Below are 17,195 nucleotides of genomic sequence, written 5' to 3'. Positions count from 1 at the left end.
CAGTGAACATCACCCCCGACCCATCACTTACCCCCCTGGCCCAGCGCTAGTTCCCCCGGCCTAGCGACAGCCCCCCCCCCCGGCCTAGCGACAGCCCCCCCATCGCAGCGACAGCCCCCCCCCGGCCTAGCAACAGCCCCCCCATCGCAGCGACAGCCCCCCCCCGGCCTAGCGACAGCCCCCCCATCGCAGCGACAGCCCCCCCCCAGCGACAGCCCCCCCATCGCAGCGGCAGCCCCCCCCCCCCCCCCCATCGCAGCGACGACAGCCCCCCCCGGCGCAGCGGCAGCCCCCCCCCCGGCCCATCACTTACCTGGACGGCAGGAGGACAGCTGGGCGGCAGGACAGCTGGGCGGCTTCTCTGGACAGCTGGGCAGCTCTGCACCTTCCTCTAACAGAGGAAGGTACAGAATGGCCGCTCCAGCGCGCTCCCGAGCAGTGACAGCTCATCTGCGCATGCGCAGAAGAGCTGTAGCGGGGAGCACACTGAAGCGGCTCGTGCTGAAAGGAGAAGACCGGACTGCGCAAGCGCGTCTAAAAAAGCAAGCTGCCAGCGAATTTAGACGGAACCATGGAGACGAGGACGCTAGCAACGGAGCAGGTAAGTGAATAACTTCTGTATGGCTCATATTTAATGCACGATGTATATTACAAAGTGCATTAATATGGCCATACGGAAGTGTATACCCCCACTTGGTTTCGCGAGACCACCCCTTTAAGTGACTAAGCCGTCATTCCTGTGCATGAAAAATGCTATTTGTGGCCATTAAATGACTTGTACATTTGTCTAGGAGGAACAATGGAGGAAATTGCCGGGAGAAAAGGCACAATGCAGAGTTTTAGATGCTTCAGAATTGTTATGTCATGAGCAATGCAGGCATTTAGGAAAACAGACATAACATGACAGTTAAAAGGAGTTGTCCAGCTGTAAACTATTATTTACCCGTACTACGGAAATATCATCAATAGATCAGTGAGGGTCTTCCACCCAGGAACACCATCCGTCAGCTATTCTGAGCAGATTTCGGCAGAAGGCAAACAACTCTGTTCTCACTGCAGTGGCCAAGCTTGGTATTGCATGCAGAGTCCCTACTGAAGTAAATAGAAACTTCTCCTGTAATCCCAAGCTTGGCCACTGCAGTGGGAACAGAGCAGTCTGCTTCCTGAACAAATCATCTCAGAGAATAGTTGATTTCTAGGCTGGTGTGCTCAATCAGCAGGGGTACTGGGCGGCAGACCCCTGCAGATCTACTATTGATAGACTATCCTGAGGCTAAGAATCAATAGTTTACAACTGGACAACACCTTTAAAAAGGCAGTAGGTTTTTTTTAAAGAGAACCTGTCAGCTTGTTTGCTTTTTATATGTACAGATATTTCTTATTAGATGGACCATTAAATTCCAGAAGTATAGATTTTGTTAAAAATAAACAAAAAAACACAACAAAAAGGGTCTAATACCAAAGAAATGATTACAAATGGATAACAAATAATGTCATTAAAATAAAAACTGATTGAATAATTCTAATGAATGCTTTGAAACATTTGGAATGAATGAATAAATGAGGAGTATGTCAATACTCATTCACCAGTATGAATTTTTGGAGAGGGGCGAGTACAGTTCTGACGTTTTTGGTTGTACTCCTTTTTTAAAAACCATCAGTTCGAGGTACATCTTAAACTAGACACATCACATTGTAAAAGATGCACAATTACACCTCATCCTCACACCTACCTGATATTGCCCTATCAAGGCCATCAAGTCTCTAGACGGTCGCTCATTTGATTGAAGCAGAGGCATTAGGCATACACAAAGAGGAGTGCACAGCCAAAAAGATTAGTGCTGAAGTCATGCAGACCCATGCAGATACAGGAACTGATACTGTATATCACACATGCATCGGTGGTTCTCGAACCCGGACAGTTTTACATCAACTGAGCCTGGACAGCCAAGCACACAAATAGAGTGATCAATGCTGCCATTTGGAAAGAACTGGTCCATTCATACGCCGACGTAGTTCTACCTGAAGTGCCGCCATGGCTTCCATCCAACCCATTATAGATATGAGGCACAGTAATGGTCTGAGAATCACTGAGACGGATCATTCACATCCAGTCAGCATGAAATATTTAAGGTGAAGTAACCAGGCAGAGGGAAGCAGACTCAAGTGTGAAAGAAATCTCCATCATGTCCTTAAGAGAAGCTTGATAACAATTGGTAAGTCCATTAATTATGTAGAATGTAAAAGTTAATGGCCGACAATCTTCCATCAATGATGTCGACATATGAGTATTGCCCTTAGCGAGTACCTGCCCGCTCGGAAGAAAAGAGGTGCCGACGCGGGTGAGCGGTGAGTTGCAGGAGTAAGAGGGGGGGGGGGGGGGGGGGGGCGGGGAGATTGGGGGGGGGAGGGAGAGAGATATCTCCCCTCCGTCCCATCTTCCCCCCGCCCCCCCCCCCCCGCCGCTCCCTGCCCCCCCGCTGGCACCCGAATCTTTTCTTCCGAGCGGGCAATACTCGGTCGAGTAATTGCCCTTAGCGAATATGCTCGCTCATCTCTAATGATCAGCTAATACGGTCAGTTGGGCATATAAAGTATGCCAATTCTGTACAAAAAGCTGCCAGGGCCAATAAGTTATAAGGGCAGGGAAAATATTTGCTAGCAATGATTCATAGTTTACATGAAAAATAATCTATAGTTTGCTGTTGTAAGAACTAATTAGGGAGCCCTTTGGACTACTGAATGGCTATGGCCATTTGGTCCTTAATTGAGTACTCAAGCTACACGGTGAGGCCTCCATATATTTGCAAACTTTCCGAGTAATCTTCCTGCAAGGTAAGCAACAGTCTTAAAAACTGGAAGAAGTGATATCTGAGTGACCACTGAAGTGTCACATTCTGGAAAGTAGCGAGCAGCGCAGATATATAAATGGTCATTGACAGAGTGGCACCAACAGGACTTGCAGAATCTTGGGAGGTGGCATTTTTACTGACAGGTCTGTCACAGTTAAAGGGGCCTTAATGTGGTTGGCGTATTTGGAGGGGGTCCACGCACAATGTTGAATACATGCAAAAGTTGGGGTTAGTGATTTAGGGCACAAGTGAGAGATTTCACGACTTGATCATTTAATAACGATATGACATTCCCCTACATATTTACAATGTAAATCATACTACTAAAACAGGATATGTAAAGTGCAATCTCCTCCAAGGTCTCTGCTCGAGTTTGTAAATTGCATCCTCTATAATGAAAATGCCAGTGCCGCCAGCAGATGAATAAAGGATGATCTCATTATCCATTAATATTATTACGGTTTACCAGAAGAGAAGGCAATTGTGCAGTGTATTATGTTCCGCCTCCACAATGCATGCTCGGTTAATATTCTTCCTAACAGAAGAATTAATAAAAAGCCATCCTGGCAGATATTGCTATGCGGTATCGGAAATGCATTCAGTCTTTGGCTTAGCACTAGACTAGAGATGAGCGAGCATAGTCGCTAAGGGCAATTGCTTGAGCGAGCATTGCCCTTAGCGAGTACCTGCCCGCTCGAGAGACAAGGTTCGGGTGCCGTCGCGGGTGACAGGTGATTGCGGCAGTCAGCAGGGGGGAGAGAGGGAGATCTCCCCTCCGTTCCTCCCCGCAGCTCCCTGCGTGCCGCCGGCACCCATACCTTGTCTCTCGAGCGGGCAGGTACTCGCTAAGGGCAATGCTTGCTCGAGCAATTGCCCTTAGCGAGTATGCTCGCTCATCACTATTCAGCAGTGGAAAGACAGGAGAAGTCACCCAACGGACTGCAGAAGTGTTGGTACGGTAGTACATCTTGAAAAAATGGGATTTCTTATGAGAATATGTCCACTGATGCAAAGTGCTGGACATAGGGATATAAGAGGGTTGCAATTTTTATTAACTTTTTTTTTTTTTTTTAAAGAAGCCCGTCTCTTCCACCGTTGGAGTGCTCATCCTTTTGCAGATAGGCAGCATTTCTTTTCTTACAAAAAAAATCAAAGTGTGAGTGGCATATTCTAGATTTTAGAGAAGCCACCTATTCGTAGAATGATATAAAACGAGAAGACCAATGATTTCTGTATTCTGAAGCATTCGGTGCATCAGCAGCTGTATGTACAAAGGAGGGGCAGTTTTATTAGCTGTAATATCTGAATGTTCTCCTAAAGCAAACTTAGGTACTATAAACCCTATGATGACGCATTTCATTCAATTGGGCTGTTGATGATCATTGCAAAACATCAAATGACAATATGGCTGTATGCCCGGATCTGTATACAATATCCACCGGTACACCCACCCAACATCTATCTGTTTATCCACCTTAAAGTTCTTGGTAAAGTGAAAGCTCATGCAGAACAAAAATGAGTAAATATAAACTATTAGCACCGCCGATTCATCCTCAACAGCAGCTCGAGTGCCCGGCAAATCAAAAACATGAGAAAGCCAAGTGCCAATCCACCTTGGAGTATTTGGAGCCATGCATATGCAGTTCAATACGTTTGCATGCTACACCTCTGTACGTCATTAAACCGACTCCAGGGCTTGGGAAGTCTCATTTCAAAAGTCATCAATGGTCACCCAGTTTTTATATGGGGGTTTAAGGTCTCCTATATGAGCATTACAACACGGTTACATTTATTAGAAAAGTAGCTTGGAAATGTTTATCTATCAAGACTATGAAATGTTCTAGAAAATCAGAAGGAAGTTTTATCTATCTGTTGCAGCGAACGAGCGCAAATTAGAAGACAAAACGGAACATATTGTGCCTGCAGGTAGAGGCGAGGCTCATCGGGCTCTACTGCACAAAGTATTTTCGTTACAATGACCTCATTAATTTTGTTTTTGCTTGCTGTGAGCAAAGTAATTATGTAACTGGCACGGCTACAAACTGCAGTCAATCGTCTCTGATACTCAATAGGTGACGTATCAGTGGATGGTCTAAAAGTTATTGTTTCAACGTATGCTGTTCGGTTTTACATTTCGATTCTGAAAACCTTTAGGTAAAAACGGCTAAAAAGTTTGTTTTACAGCAAATGTTCTGTAATACACCATGGCACAGATGTAACGCTCTTAGATCTGAAATTTTACAAAAAGCAGTTCATTCAACTATTCTAAAAGTATCTATGGGGTTTTCCACTCTAGCTTTTAAATATCATAGTCATACGGGGTTTTGGTCATTTTTACCATTGTGCTCTATGAAGAACTAGAATCCAAAAATATAGAGTATTCAGCAGCACTCAATTTATCCCAACACTCACAGTGGGGAATGGGGAGAAATCTACAAATCACAGATCAATGCATAGCCAATGAGAGGGTTGTGAACCGTCAACCCAAAGATCACTCAAATATATAGTATAGAGTATGGCCGCATAAGTGGTGCAGGCTGCTTCTTAAAAAAAAGAGCCTTTATTGTCCCATAGATAGATGTACAGGCAACGTTTCGACCATTTAGGTCTTTCTCAAGCTGCTATCTGTTGAAACAGAGCAGTAGCTCCATGCTCCGAAGATAGCAGCTTGAGGAAGACCTAAATGGTCGAAATGTTGCCTGTACATCTTTCTATGGAACTATGAAGAACTGGAGGCATAAGTGATGCATACAACACATAAAATTATGCCATGGACTAAAGCTAAAACATCAAGAATTGGATAAAAACAATTGTGTGGTCTGGGGGGGTTATGTCTGCCATGTACGGTATGCATTAGAGACTTGAAATCAGTATTTAAGTACTAAGCAACTTTTTTCCTTTAGCTTTATGCCTAATGTGAAAAACATTCATTATTACTACTACATAAAAAGTTTAAAAAAACTGGGCAGCCATAAAGTAAACACAACATGAAATGAGAGTTCACCAGCAGATTTCCCATGTCTTCAATTACTGCTAAGCGTATTCCATAGCCATGCCAAGCATGTCTGCAGGGAAATACAGTTAATTATAGGCTAAGCGGGGCTAATTAACAGAATGTTAATACCTGACCTTGAGCATGGCCCATAGATTTGGAGAAGTTATTGCATTGTTAGAGAAAGAAAGAAAGCACTAAAGAGGAAGGGGGCGCTATAAACAGAGTAGTGATCGACTCTCTTGTAGGCGCCTGTCTCGGCATCTCTGGCCTACCCTCTGTGGCAGCTTCTGGAGAGATGGTCTCAGGGCTCAGGTACACAAGAATATCCCCTTCGGGAGTGTCCCCTAGCTTTGGAGTGGTGCACAAGTTCGGGGAGCCTGGATTCGAGTCAGGTGTGAGGTCAAAACCATCTGGGATTCAACACAGGAACATTTCAGTGTATTTAAGACAGACGGCCACTTCTTGCACTTGTTTGCCCATTGTGGCTTCTCCAAAACAAGATCAGAATACAGAAGAATGTCAAGTCGAACGTGACATAGTGATCAAAGGAAAAACAGTGTATAACAAAGCAAGCCGACATACATACACATGACTTTATACCTTATAGATTACATCTGAATGAACAATGAATGAAAAATGAATGAAGTGATTTACTGATGTAAAGTAATGGAAAAAACTGATAACACTCTGATAGTCACAATAATGAACAGACTAGAACTAAATAAGCCTTAAATGCGCCGTCTCACAACAGGTTTTACTTATGAAGGCACTCCAGCCGTGTCTCATCCAAAAGTATATGAAAGCAGGTGGCTGCCCATGTGCACCGCTACACCATTCACTTCAATGGGACCGCCATGCTGTGAGACAACCCCTTTAAGGCTCATGCACACGACCGTATTAGGAATCCTTTTTGCAGAAAGTCATAATAGGGCTTCTGTAGAGTAGCACGAGTCCTCTACTGCACCTCCATTAGGTCCAAAAAAATTATTATGAAGGCGCACAGCATTTTTTAAATTTTTTTTTAAAAGGTTAGAATTTTTCCATCCCGCTCTTTATGTACGTTTGTGTTCTCACCTAGAAGTAGTCATTCTAGGAGAGGATCTCTGTAACAAGGGAATCCAACTCATCCTGTAAAACCGTTCACAAAGGCAGTATGGCTCCGTGAACTCTTTGTGCACAGGGCTCTGCTGTTTGCAAGAGCCGGAAGACTACATAACTAAGTATAAATAGCCAGATTTTTAAAAAATTTAAAATGGGTTAAAAAAAGATTAAAAAAAAAATAAAAAAATTCAGTTCAGAACATAAAACCCCACCGAAACAGTATCTACAAAGGCATGCAACAAAGAAGTTCTACAGACTTGTACAGATCGGAGATAAGAAACAGGGAGACATGAAAGTGAAAGAATCCACTAATTAGAGCAGCCAATTTGGGAAGAAACAACATCTGAGTGATCACAGGATAAGATTAAAACAAATCGTAGGTTTATAAAGCATATACCGTGTAGCCGAATACCAATCTGAGCGTATGGACATGTGACGTTAAAGGGAAGGAGGGGTACAAAGGCTGAACAAGTCTGCAAATATACTGCAGGGGTATTAAGCTACAGCTTTAACTATATAGTCCACAGACAAAATGAGATTTCTGCCATTTGGTATTGAACTGATCGACACCCTCCTCCTAACGCCCTTTTACATGCCAAGATAATCTGTCAAATGACTGAAAGATTTAGTGATCAATTTGCATAAAGTGTTGATAAGCAATTCCTTCATTTGCATGTAAAAGGACCTCCAGGAGTTGTTTGCAGGGCCCAGCCTGTGTAAACAGATGCCGACACATTCCATTGTTCTCCTCTCTGCTGCCGGCAGATTGCATGTAAACATACCACAGGGAGAACATCCTGCAGTCTATTGAAAGTTGAGCGAAATACATTCAAATGGTAGGTATTTGCTGAGTCTTTCAGCGGCTGAACGACTTTAAGTGAACCAAAATTCACTGTTCAAACGAAAAGTGCACGATGCCCGCGTTTACATGTAACGATTATCGCTCATTTTCGGCAGTTTGGACGCATTTTGAGTGATAATTGTTGGGTGTAAAAGGGCCTACACATCTTTGCTGAGCTCTAACATTGTAATGCAACACTCTTTATTGCAATGAATTAGAGGATAGGTTTTTTCCCTTATCAGTTTACTGCATGCTGTATGGTGTGGGGGCTCGGTCACACGAGTGGAGATCCGCGCGTTTCTCCACTCGGAAAAAAAACCCCCAAAAAAACACACCACATGTGCGGACAAAAAGCCGCACCTACCAAAGAAAGAACATATGGGTGGCAATGGACATGCAAATTTTTCCCCGCGCGGATCTTTGCTCGTGTGCCAGAGCCCTAAAGGCCCATTTAGACAATGATTAACGCTTAAAAAAACAAAAACAAAAATCGCTCAAAAGCCATCTTTTGAGCGATAATCGGATGTAACTGCACTGACATTGTGCAGTTTTTGTTATGCCGTCGCTCAGCCTTATCAGGGATTCACAGTGGGATACAGATGATACTATTGTTACAGCTGTATCCCGCTCCCTGATAACATGCTGGGTATGAAGAACAGAGCGGTCCAGCTCTCCTCTCCATACCCCACTAGGAGCGACCAGCTGTATAAGAGCCGGGCGCTCCATGCAGAGAACAGCTGGATGCCAAAGACAAGCGGGGACACCCCTCTTGTCTTCTGCATCCTCCTCTCAGAGCGCTCAGCTGTATAACAGCCGGCGCTAGGAGCGGAGAACAGCGGGAGCGCAAGGTGATCTCTCAATGTTTGAGCAATCATTTTGCGCTGTAAACGACAATAATTATCGCTCAAAAGACATATTTTGATCGATAATCGTTGTGTCTAAATGAGCCTTAAGACTACACATCCTAGAAAGCAAATAAGCGGCGCAAGTCCTGTGGGCGGGGCCCCCTTTTGCCATACTTTTGATAAAAAAATTTTTTTCAAAAAAGACATTTAGTATAGATGCATCCATAAAAGTCCAATCTATCAAAGGGACGCATTATTTACCCTGCATAGTGAACGTTGTCAGAAAAGAGAAAAACACACCAGAATTGCGCTTATTTGGTCACCTCAGCTACAAGAATCAATGTAATAAAAAGCGATCAAAACGTCATAAGTACTCCAAAATGGTACCAATAGAAACTACAGGACGGCTGGCAATAAATGAGCCCTCACACAACTAGGGCAATGGAAGAATAAGTTATCACTGTCAGACTATGGCAGCAAAAAATAATATTTTCCAAAAGAGATTTTAATTTTTAAAAGTGGTACAGCAAAAAAAACCCCAAAAAACAACTATATAAAATATTTAATATCGTAGTAATCCAACTGACTAGCATAAAGCTATGTCATTTTTGCTGCAGTGTGTACACCAGATATATAAATCCACCCCTCCCCCCCGAAGATGGCGGAATTTTGTTTTTTCCGTTCCACCCCACTTAGACTTTTCTAAAAGTTTGTCAGTACATTATATGGTACATTAAATAGCACCTTTGTAAAATACAACTCGTACCGCAAAAAACAAGTCATCACACGTTGATCGATAAATAAAAAGTTATGTTTTTTTTTATAACTGGAGGAAAAAACGAAAATGAGGGGGAAAAAGTCACATCTTAAGGGGTTAACAGAGAGTGGTGATTATGTTGTACACTTAGGGCACTGGAATCTGTAAAGGAGTTACTGACATGTCTTCTTTAGAATACACTAAGCATCCTTTTTAGAGCATACTCAGTAAGGCGATATACTTGAGAGAGCATCGCTTTTTTCGAGTATCTGCTGGCTCGTCCCTGGGGGGGGGAGGGACGTGGGAATCCGGGACAGCGAGGGGGAGCAGGGAGGAGAGTGAGAGAGATCTCTCTCTCTCTCCCGATCCCCTCTGCAACCCCCGCATCTTCAGGGACGAGCCAGCAGGTACTCGAAAAAGGCGATGCTCTCTCCAGTATATCGCCTTACAGAGTATGCTCGGTCATTTCTAATCCTGTTGTATAGCCTATATAGAGAATACCATGTGTCACATTTTTCAACAGTTGAAGATCTCTATTAAACCCACCGTGTCATCAGAGCCAATAAAGGCTCACCGCGTTATACTAGTAACTTGGCAATGTATCACAGGTAGTTTGATGGATGTGTTTTGCTCAAATGAAATTAAAGGGTTTCCTATGAGCACTAAAGTTCTGAGCGCTGCAAAACAAGAGTAGAATCTAATTAACATCACTGTTACCTTCTCTCCTCCAGCGGTGCCTTCGTATTGAAGCGGTTGTGATCGCTGATCGAGAGATGCGAGCGACTGTTGGGGTCACTTCAACTTTCAGGACTTTCTGGCCGTGTTGTGAAGAATCAGGAGCATCGAATGGTAGCGAATTTTTCATTGCATTTGCAACCTTGGTGAAAGAAAAAAAAACTAAAAAGTTTAAAACTAAAAGAAACCTGAGATCTGTCCGTGTTCTATACTCTATAACAGAGCTCCCCAACTCCCGTCCTCAGGGACCACCAACAGGTCATGTTTTCAGGATCTCCTATGGTAAGAACATCTGTGGCAATGTCTGAGGCACTGACAATAATTACATCACCTGTGCAACAATGAGGAAATCCTGAAAACATCACCTGTTGGGGTCCCTGAGGACTGGAGTAGGGGAACACTGCCCTATAAGACTTTCAGACCAACACGTTCCTCTGCTGCAGAAAAATACCCCGAAATATAAAATCTTTACTCAAGAAATTCCAAAACTAATGAAGGATACACTGAGGTAGAGCAGGTCACTTACCAGCAAGGGCTGAGAGTAGAGCTCCAGCTGGGCCCGATAGATGATGTCCTCCAGAACCTCCTGCCCTAGGTCCCACTCTCCATTGTATCTGGTCATTTAGAATAGAAGTCATTTTTAGAGGGCAGAGTGAGGATGACAATGAGAAGAGAAGAAAAACAAAGTTAGAGAATGCGAGAATTACCCTTCACCGGCTTTTTTTTTTTGTTTTTTTTTTAAGAGATGCAGTATGCACATTGGGCTGTGTACTTGGGTATTTCATGATCAAGGAGTTACTAAAGAGCCATTTAGACACAAGGGTTATTGCTCAAAAGCAGTCTTAAGCGATAACTGTTGCGTCTAAACGTGCGGCCATCGTGCACTGTTCGTTCTTCACTCATTTCTAGCCAGCTAGAAATGAGCGATGAGCCTTCTCAGCATTGCACTCCGATTTCTTAGCAGGCGGTGCTCAAAGCATTCTTTCAGCTGGTATCCCGCTGGCAGTTCTCAGTGGGACACCAGCTGAAAGTGGAGGGAACAATGTTTGCATATTCAAAAACAGCTGAATTGTTCTCCTAGCTACTTAAGAGTTATGCAAAAATGATCGTTTGAACGATTTTTGAGCGATCAACGCTCAGCGTAAATCGGCCTTAAGTAAAAAAAAAAAAAAGTCACTACAGATTAACACATTCTGAAACCTGTTTGCTCTCCAGACGGGTTTGTTTTCGTAAAGACTTGTATTCCCCAATGACATAATTCCGGAATATTCCTTCTTAGAACTAAGTGCCATTTCCCTGTCATTCCTCCACAAAATGCATAACCCTATACATTTCCAGAAGGAATAACCGGAATTACACCAGTAATTTACTAAAACAGGCATGTCGATAGTGGCAACAGGTTGTGCGATTTATATAAGGGAAATAGGAAAGATTTCTTCCTCTCTGTAGAGCTTAATTTAAAAGTAAACAAAAATATTTCCAATTCATTCATTCAATAAAATTCCCAGATTCTGACTTTACTGGCCCTGTAAACAATTAGGATCTACTCTTCTTATTAAAGACGACTTACATGGCATGATAAACACCAGTGAGCAGCTGGACCATGAAAGCAGGATCCAATACCACACGACCACACAGTTCCTTCCAGCGTTTTTCATGCTGCCTAGGAAAGCCACTCACGCACAATCTGGAGGAAAGCAAAAAATACATAATAGAATGAAAGAAAAAAAAAAAGAACAAATTGTCTTCTTCCTCATTCACTTTTAATGAGATATACATATCATCAACTAAGAAGAATATCATCATGCAGCACTTCTGGCATTGGGTGGTTCAGAGACAATCATAGCCATACGGATAGGAATCAGTACTACAACCAGACCTTTCCTCACGTGCGAAAAAAGATAAGCAGCACTCTTATAACATACTGAACCACATTGTTCTCATACTAGGAAAAATTATGACTCACTTGTTGCCAACGTGGGTGGCAGATATATCAGAGGCCATATAGAAATTGGTGTGCACAAATTGACTGATTTCTAAGAATCAAATATTAACCAAATTTAATCTGAAAACAATTGCCAAGCAATGGGCTCATCCGGTCTTCATACAACTACAAAACCAGATCAAAACAGCCCCTACTTATCCTTAATTATAGGACTCTTAAAAGTGGATGGCCCATGGAGTTAATCTTTTGCATTTATTAGATATAAAGCCCTAGAGCACAAGAAATGAGACGGCTTTACTAATCCTAATGTTTAGACAGTACAAACGGAGATCTGACAGTTTAAAGATGCACCAAATTTATCACAGCGGCTCATGCTGTATGATACATTTGGCGTATCTTAGTCAATTTTGCCTAACTTTATACCACCCATTAGTTGGCTTATCAGCACTAAAATGTTTGTGCGTTTCAAGTCACACCCTTTTCCTGCTAAGCCATGCCTACTTATTGAGTAAGTTGGATAGAATGGTAGAGTTGGAAGGGACCTCCAGGGTCATCGGGTCCAACTCCCTGCTCAATGCAGGATTCACTAGATCATCCTAAATATAGGTCTATCCAGCCTCTGTGTGAGGACTTCCATTGAAGGAGAACTCATCACCTCCTGTGCCAATTTGTTCCACTCATCAATCACCCTCGCGGTCAGAAAGTTTTTTCTATTATCTAATCTGTGTCTCCTCCCTTTCAGTTTCATCCCATTGCTTCTAGTCTTGTACAGATGAGAATCGGGCTGATCCCTCCGCACTGTGACAGCCCTTCAGATATTTGTAGACAGCTATTAAAGGAGATGTCCCGCGCCGAAACGGGTTTTTTTTTTTTTAAAACCCCCCCCCGTTCGGCGCGAGACAACCCCGATGCAGGGGTTAAAAAAACCACCCGCACAGCGCTTACCTGAATCCCGGCGGTCCGGCGTCTTCATACTCACCTGCTGAAGATGGCCGCCGGGATCCTCTGTCTTCATGGACCGCAGGGCTTCTGTGCGGTCCATTGCCGATTCCAGCCTCCTGATTGGCTGGAATCGGCACGTGACGGGGCGGAGCTACACGGAGCCCCATAGAGAAGAGGAGAAGACCCGGACTGCGCAAGCGCGGCTAATTTGGCCATCGGAGGGCGAAAATTAGTCGGCACCATGGAGACGAGGACGCCAGCAACGGAGCAGGTAAGTATAAAACTTTTTATAACTTCTGTATGGCTCATAATTAATGCACAATGTACATTACAAAGTGCATTATTATGGCCATACAGAAGTGTATAGACCCACTTGCTGCCTCGGGACATCTCCTTTAAGTCTCCTCTCAGACTTCTTTTTTGTAAGCTAAACATTCCCAGATCCTTTAACCGTTCCTCATAGGACATGATTTGCAGACTGCTCACCATCTTGGTAACTCCTCTGAACTTGCTCCAGTTCGTTGAGGCCCTTATTTAAAGTGGGGTGCCCAGAAGTGAACACAGTGTTCCAGATGAGCTCTGATCAAGGAAGAGTAGAGGGGAATAATGACCCCACGTGATCTGGACTCTATGCTTCTCTTAATACATCCAGAATTGTGTTTGCCTTTTTTGCTACTGCATTACACTGTTGGCTCATGTTCAGTCTATGATCTATTAGTATACATAAGTCTTTTTACATGTGTTGCTGCTTGGCTCAATTCCTCCCATTCTGTATGTGCTTTGTTTTCATTTTTCTTGCCCACATGTAATACTTTGCATTTCTCCTTGGTAAATACCATTGTCAGATGCTGCGCATTTTTTAAGTGTTTCCAGATCTTTTTGAATCCCCTCTCTTTTCCAGTGTTAGCTATCCCTCCTAGCTTTGCGTTGTCTGCAAATTTGATCCGTTTCCCCTCATCTAGATCATCTACAAAAATGTTGAACACTGGGCCCAGGACAGAGCCTTGTGGTACCCCACTTAATACATTCTTCCACTTGGATGTGCAGCCATTTATGACCACTCTTTGAGTACGATCACTCAGCCAGTTGTAAATCCACCTAACAGTTGCCTTGTCAATCCCATATTTGGTCATTTTTTCAATAATGAGATACTTTGTCATAGGCTTTACTAAAGTCAAGCTATACTATATCCAACGCATTTCCCTAATGAACACAGTCCACGATTATGCCATAGAAGGAAATTAGATTAGCCTGGCATGACTTGTTTGTTACAAACCCATGCTGGCTCTGGTTAAACTACTCTATTTTCCTTCAAGCACTTGCATACATGCAGTTTAATAATTTGTTCAAAGATCTTTCCCGGTATAGAAGTCAGGCTCACAGGCCTGCAGTTTCCTGGATCCACCTTCTTTCCTTATTTTAAAAGATAGGGACAACATTTGCCCTTTTCAAATCTTCTGGGACTTCTCCTGTTCTTCAGGAATTTTCAAAGATTATGGCGAGTGGTTCAGCAATTACCTCTGCTGCTTCCTTTAGTATCCTAGGAGGTCATTCATCTGGACTTTGAGACTTCAATTCATGTAAGTTAGCTAAGTGTTCCCTCACCATCACCTTGCCTATAGATAGCCTGCATTCTTTTATTGCCCAATAGCCCAGGGAAGATCAGTTGATGCTACATTTACTTTCGGAGTGAAAACCGATATAAACTAGGAATTTGAAACTTCGGCCTTCTGAACATCATTTTTAACCAATTTACCATTCTCATTCTGTAAACATCTTATAGCAATCTTTGACTTTTCTTTTGCTTTTGACATGCCCCTCAAATCCTTTTTTATTGCTTTGGGCTCTCTAGCAAGCCTCAATACCTTATTAACTTTTCTGACACTTGCCCTACAGTTTCTTTATATTTTTCTTTAGATATCCTTCCTCTTTCCATTTGAGGAACATATTTGTCTTCCTTTTTAGCATGTGTGCAAGTTCTGTGTTCAACCATCTTGGCCTCTTTAAAGGCTTCCCATTTTTCCTTCTTTTAGGGATTGTTAGGGATGAGAATCTCATTTTGCGATATCCTACTTGGCAATTTCTGTCCTTAAGAACATCCAGGCATTGGATTCTTCCTACCTTCTTTCTGAGTCCATTAAAATCTGCTTTTCTGCAATCCAACCTTGAGGTCTGAGTTTTCTCAGCTCTTCCTCCTCTTTTTATAGCATGATCCCTGCCTCCTAAAGTCCCAGCCACCTTTACTTCCTCAACCATTTCCTCCCTGTTGGTAAGAATTAGGTCCAAGATAGCAGATCCCCTTGTTTTCTCTTCTACCTTTTGGAAGATAAAGTTGTCAGCAAGAGCGGATAAGAATTAGTTGGATGCATTACTTTTACCTGACAGAGATTCCCAACAAATGTCTGGATAGTTACAATCTCCCATGATCACTATGTCATGCTTCTTTGAGAGCTTGGCCATCTGATGTAGAAAGAGTTCATCCATCTCTTCTGCTTGTCCAGGCGGCCTATAGTAAATGCCTACAATGGTGTCCTTTCTGTTGTTCTTTCCCTGTATTCTTACCCAAACAGTTTTTACAGAACTCCCATGCTCTGAAGCTTGAATAACGGTGGAGACATATGCTTTCCTAACATACAACACAATACCTCCTCCCCTTTTATTAGATCTGTTTCTTAAAATAATCTGTACCCTTCCAGCCTTGTATGTGTATCATCCCACCAAGTTTCCGTGATGCCTGTGACATCATATTTCTCTTCCTGGGACGTTTTCCAAAAGCTGTACGCTAGTAATCCATAGTACAAAGGTCGCAAATATTTGCGCAAGCATTTCCTGCGCAAAAAATGTATGACTTTTCTTCTCAAGAAAATGGATGGGCCAGTTCTAGAAGTGAATGGGGCTTTCGGAAGGGGCATGGCCACCACAGACCCACATATTTATATATAAATTAATGACAGAAACTGGTGTAAAATTATACCAGAAATGTACGCTGCCGGGATGCACTGAATACATGTAGAGGTGTGCGCCCCTTCATATACTCAATGCACCATGTGCTATGAGGGAAATCAAAGTAAGCCCAGCGCTGGAAATGCTGGAGTTAGTAAATTTCCCCCAAAGTACCTAAAACACATAATAAATGTGATGCAAGGCGCTTACACCAGTTTGTAGCCAGAATTCTGGAGCATTTCCCTTATTAAATCTCCCTCATTATATTCTATTTTATTAGAAGTTGCAACAATTTATTTTTAAAGCCTTCCTTGGGGACTAGATTGGATACAAACACTTCCTTGCTGCATTGTCTCTACAGACAATACATTAGGATGTATTATGGCAGCTGAAATGAATGGAAAATCATTTGACATAGAAATTGAATAGATTATTGAAGTGGCCAGGAAGAGACGGAGTAAAGCCTCTTCCGCCAGAACCCAAGGAGTGACGGGGCGGAGGGGCCATCATGCCTTATCCAAGCATTACAATAGAGCTATAACTTAAGGAGCTGTCCAGAAGCAAAATCGAAAAAATATATTGAACTGTGTTCAGGTTGCTGTACAAACAAAAGAAGGCATACTAGCCTCAAGCAATCCTCTGCTGCTCACGTTCTCAAGGTGCCTGGTCCCCCAGTGATCTCTACATCCCACAATGATATTGCTCTGGCAACAGGAATTTGCAACCTCTGCAGTGAATCAATGGTTTGCTTCGACTGGTTATTAATTGGAGGGGTCACCTGTAACATGAATGTCATTGTTGCAAGAAGTCAAGAGCGTTGGGGTACTGGGCAGGCTGAGTGAGGCAAGTATGCTTTTTTAATGTTTGGACAGCAGACTATACCCCCTGAACCACTTATTTAAATCCACTGCCCTCTAATAAGTGACTCTGCTCATCCTACCCCAGGCTATACAGCAAAACTGGCAAGAGGGCTGATAAAAGCAGCAAGTATCAGCCTATAGTCGCTACTCTAAGGATCAGTGTGAAAGCTGGAATATTTCAAAAATTTATTTTGTATAGTGACCAAAAAAAAAAAAAAGCAAAAAAAGAGTGAATTCATTATAAACGGTTTTAAAAAATTAGTCATTTTATTTGGATATATCCCCTTTTATTAGATGCACACATAACGAATTAACGGCCAAAACAGAAACTGTAAGCCAACAGACGTTCATGCAAAACAGCTGGAAACCACACAGCTCA

General features: G+C 42.9%; 1 protein-coding gene across 2 annotated transcripts in view; it reads right to left on the bottom strand.

Moving 5' to 3' along the window:
• The window catches only part of HYCC2 (hyccin PI4KA lipid kinase complex subunit 2), a 71,495-nt gene that overhangs the window by 12,502 nt on the left and 41,798 nt on the right, over positions 1-17,195 (bottom strand). The window contains exons 10-13 of one of the 2 annotated variants that reach the window (XM_066575446.1): positions 11,697-11,813; positions 10,653-10,740; positions 10,109-10,268; positions 6,120-6,257 (exon numbers count right to left, since the gene is read on the bottom strand). In XM_066575446.1, coding sequence (XP_066431543.1) covers positions 6,120-6,257; positions 10,109-10,268; positions 10,653-10,740; positions 11,697-11,813 — 503 coding nt within the window. The remainder of the gene's footprint in view (positions 1-6,119; positions 6,258-10,108; positions 10,269-10,652; positions 10,741-11,696; positions 11,814-17,195) is intronic. The other variant, XM_066575447.1, reaches the window with a different exon arrangement.

The sequence above is a fragment of the Eleutherodactylus coqui genome, chromosome 8 (assembly GCF_035609145.1).
Source record: "Eleutherodactylus coqui strain aEleCoq1 chromosome 8, aEleCoq1.hap1, whole genome shotgun sequence".
Lineage (NCBI taxonomy): Eukaryota > Metazoa > Chordata > Amphibia > Anura > Eleutherodactylidae > Eleutherodactylus > Eleutherodactylus coqui.
The sequence above is the reverse complement of the archived record's forward strand: the minus strand, read 5'-3'. Positions and strand labels throughout refer to the sequence as shown.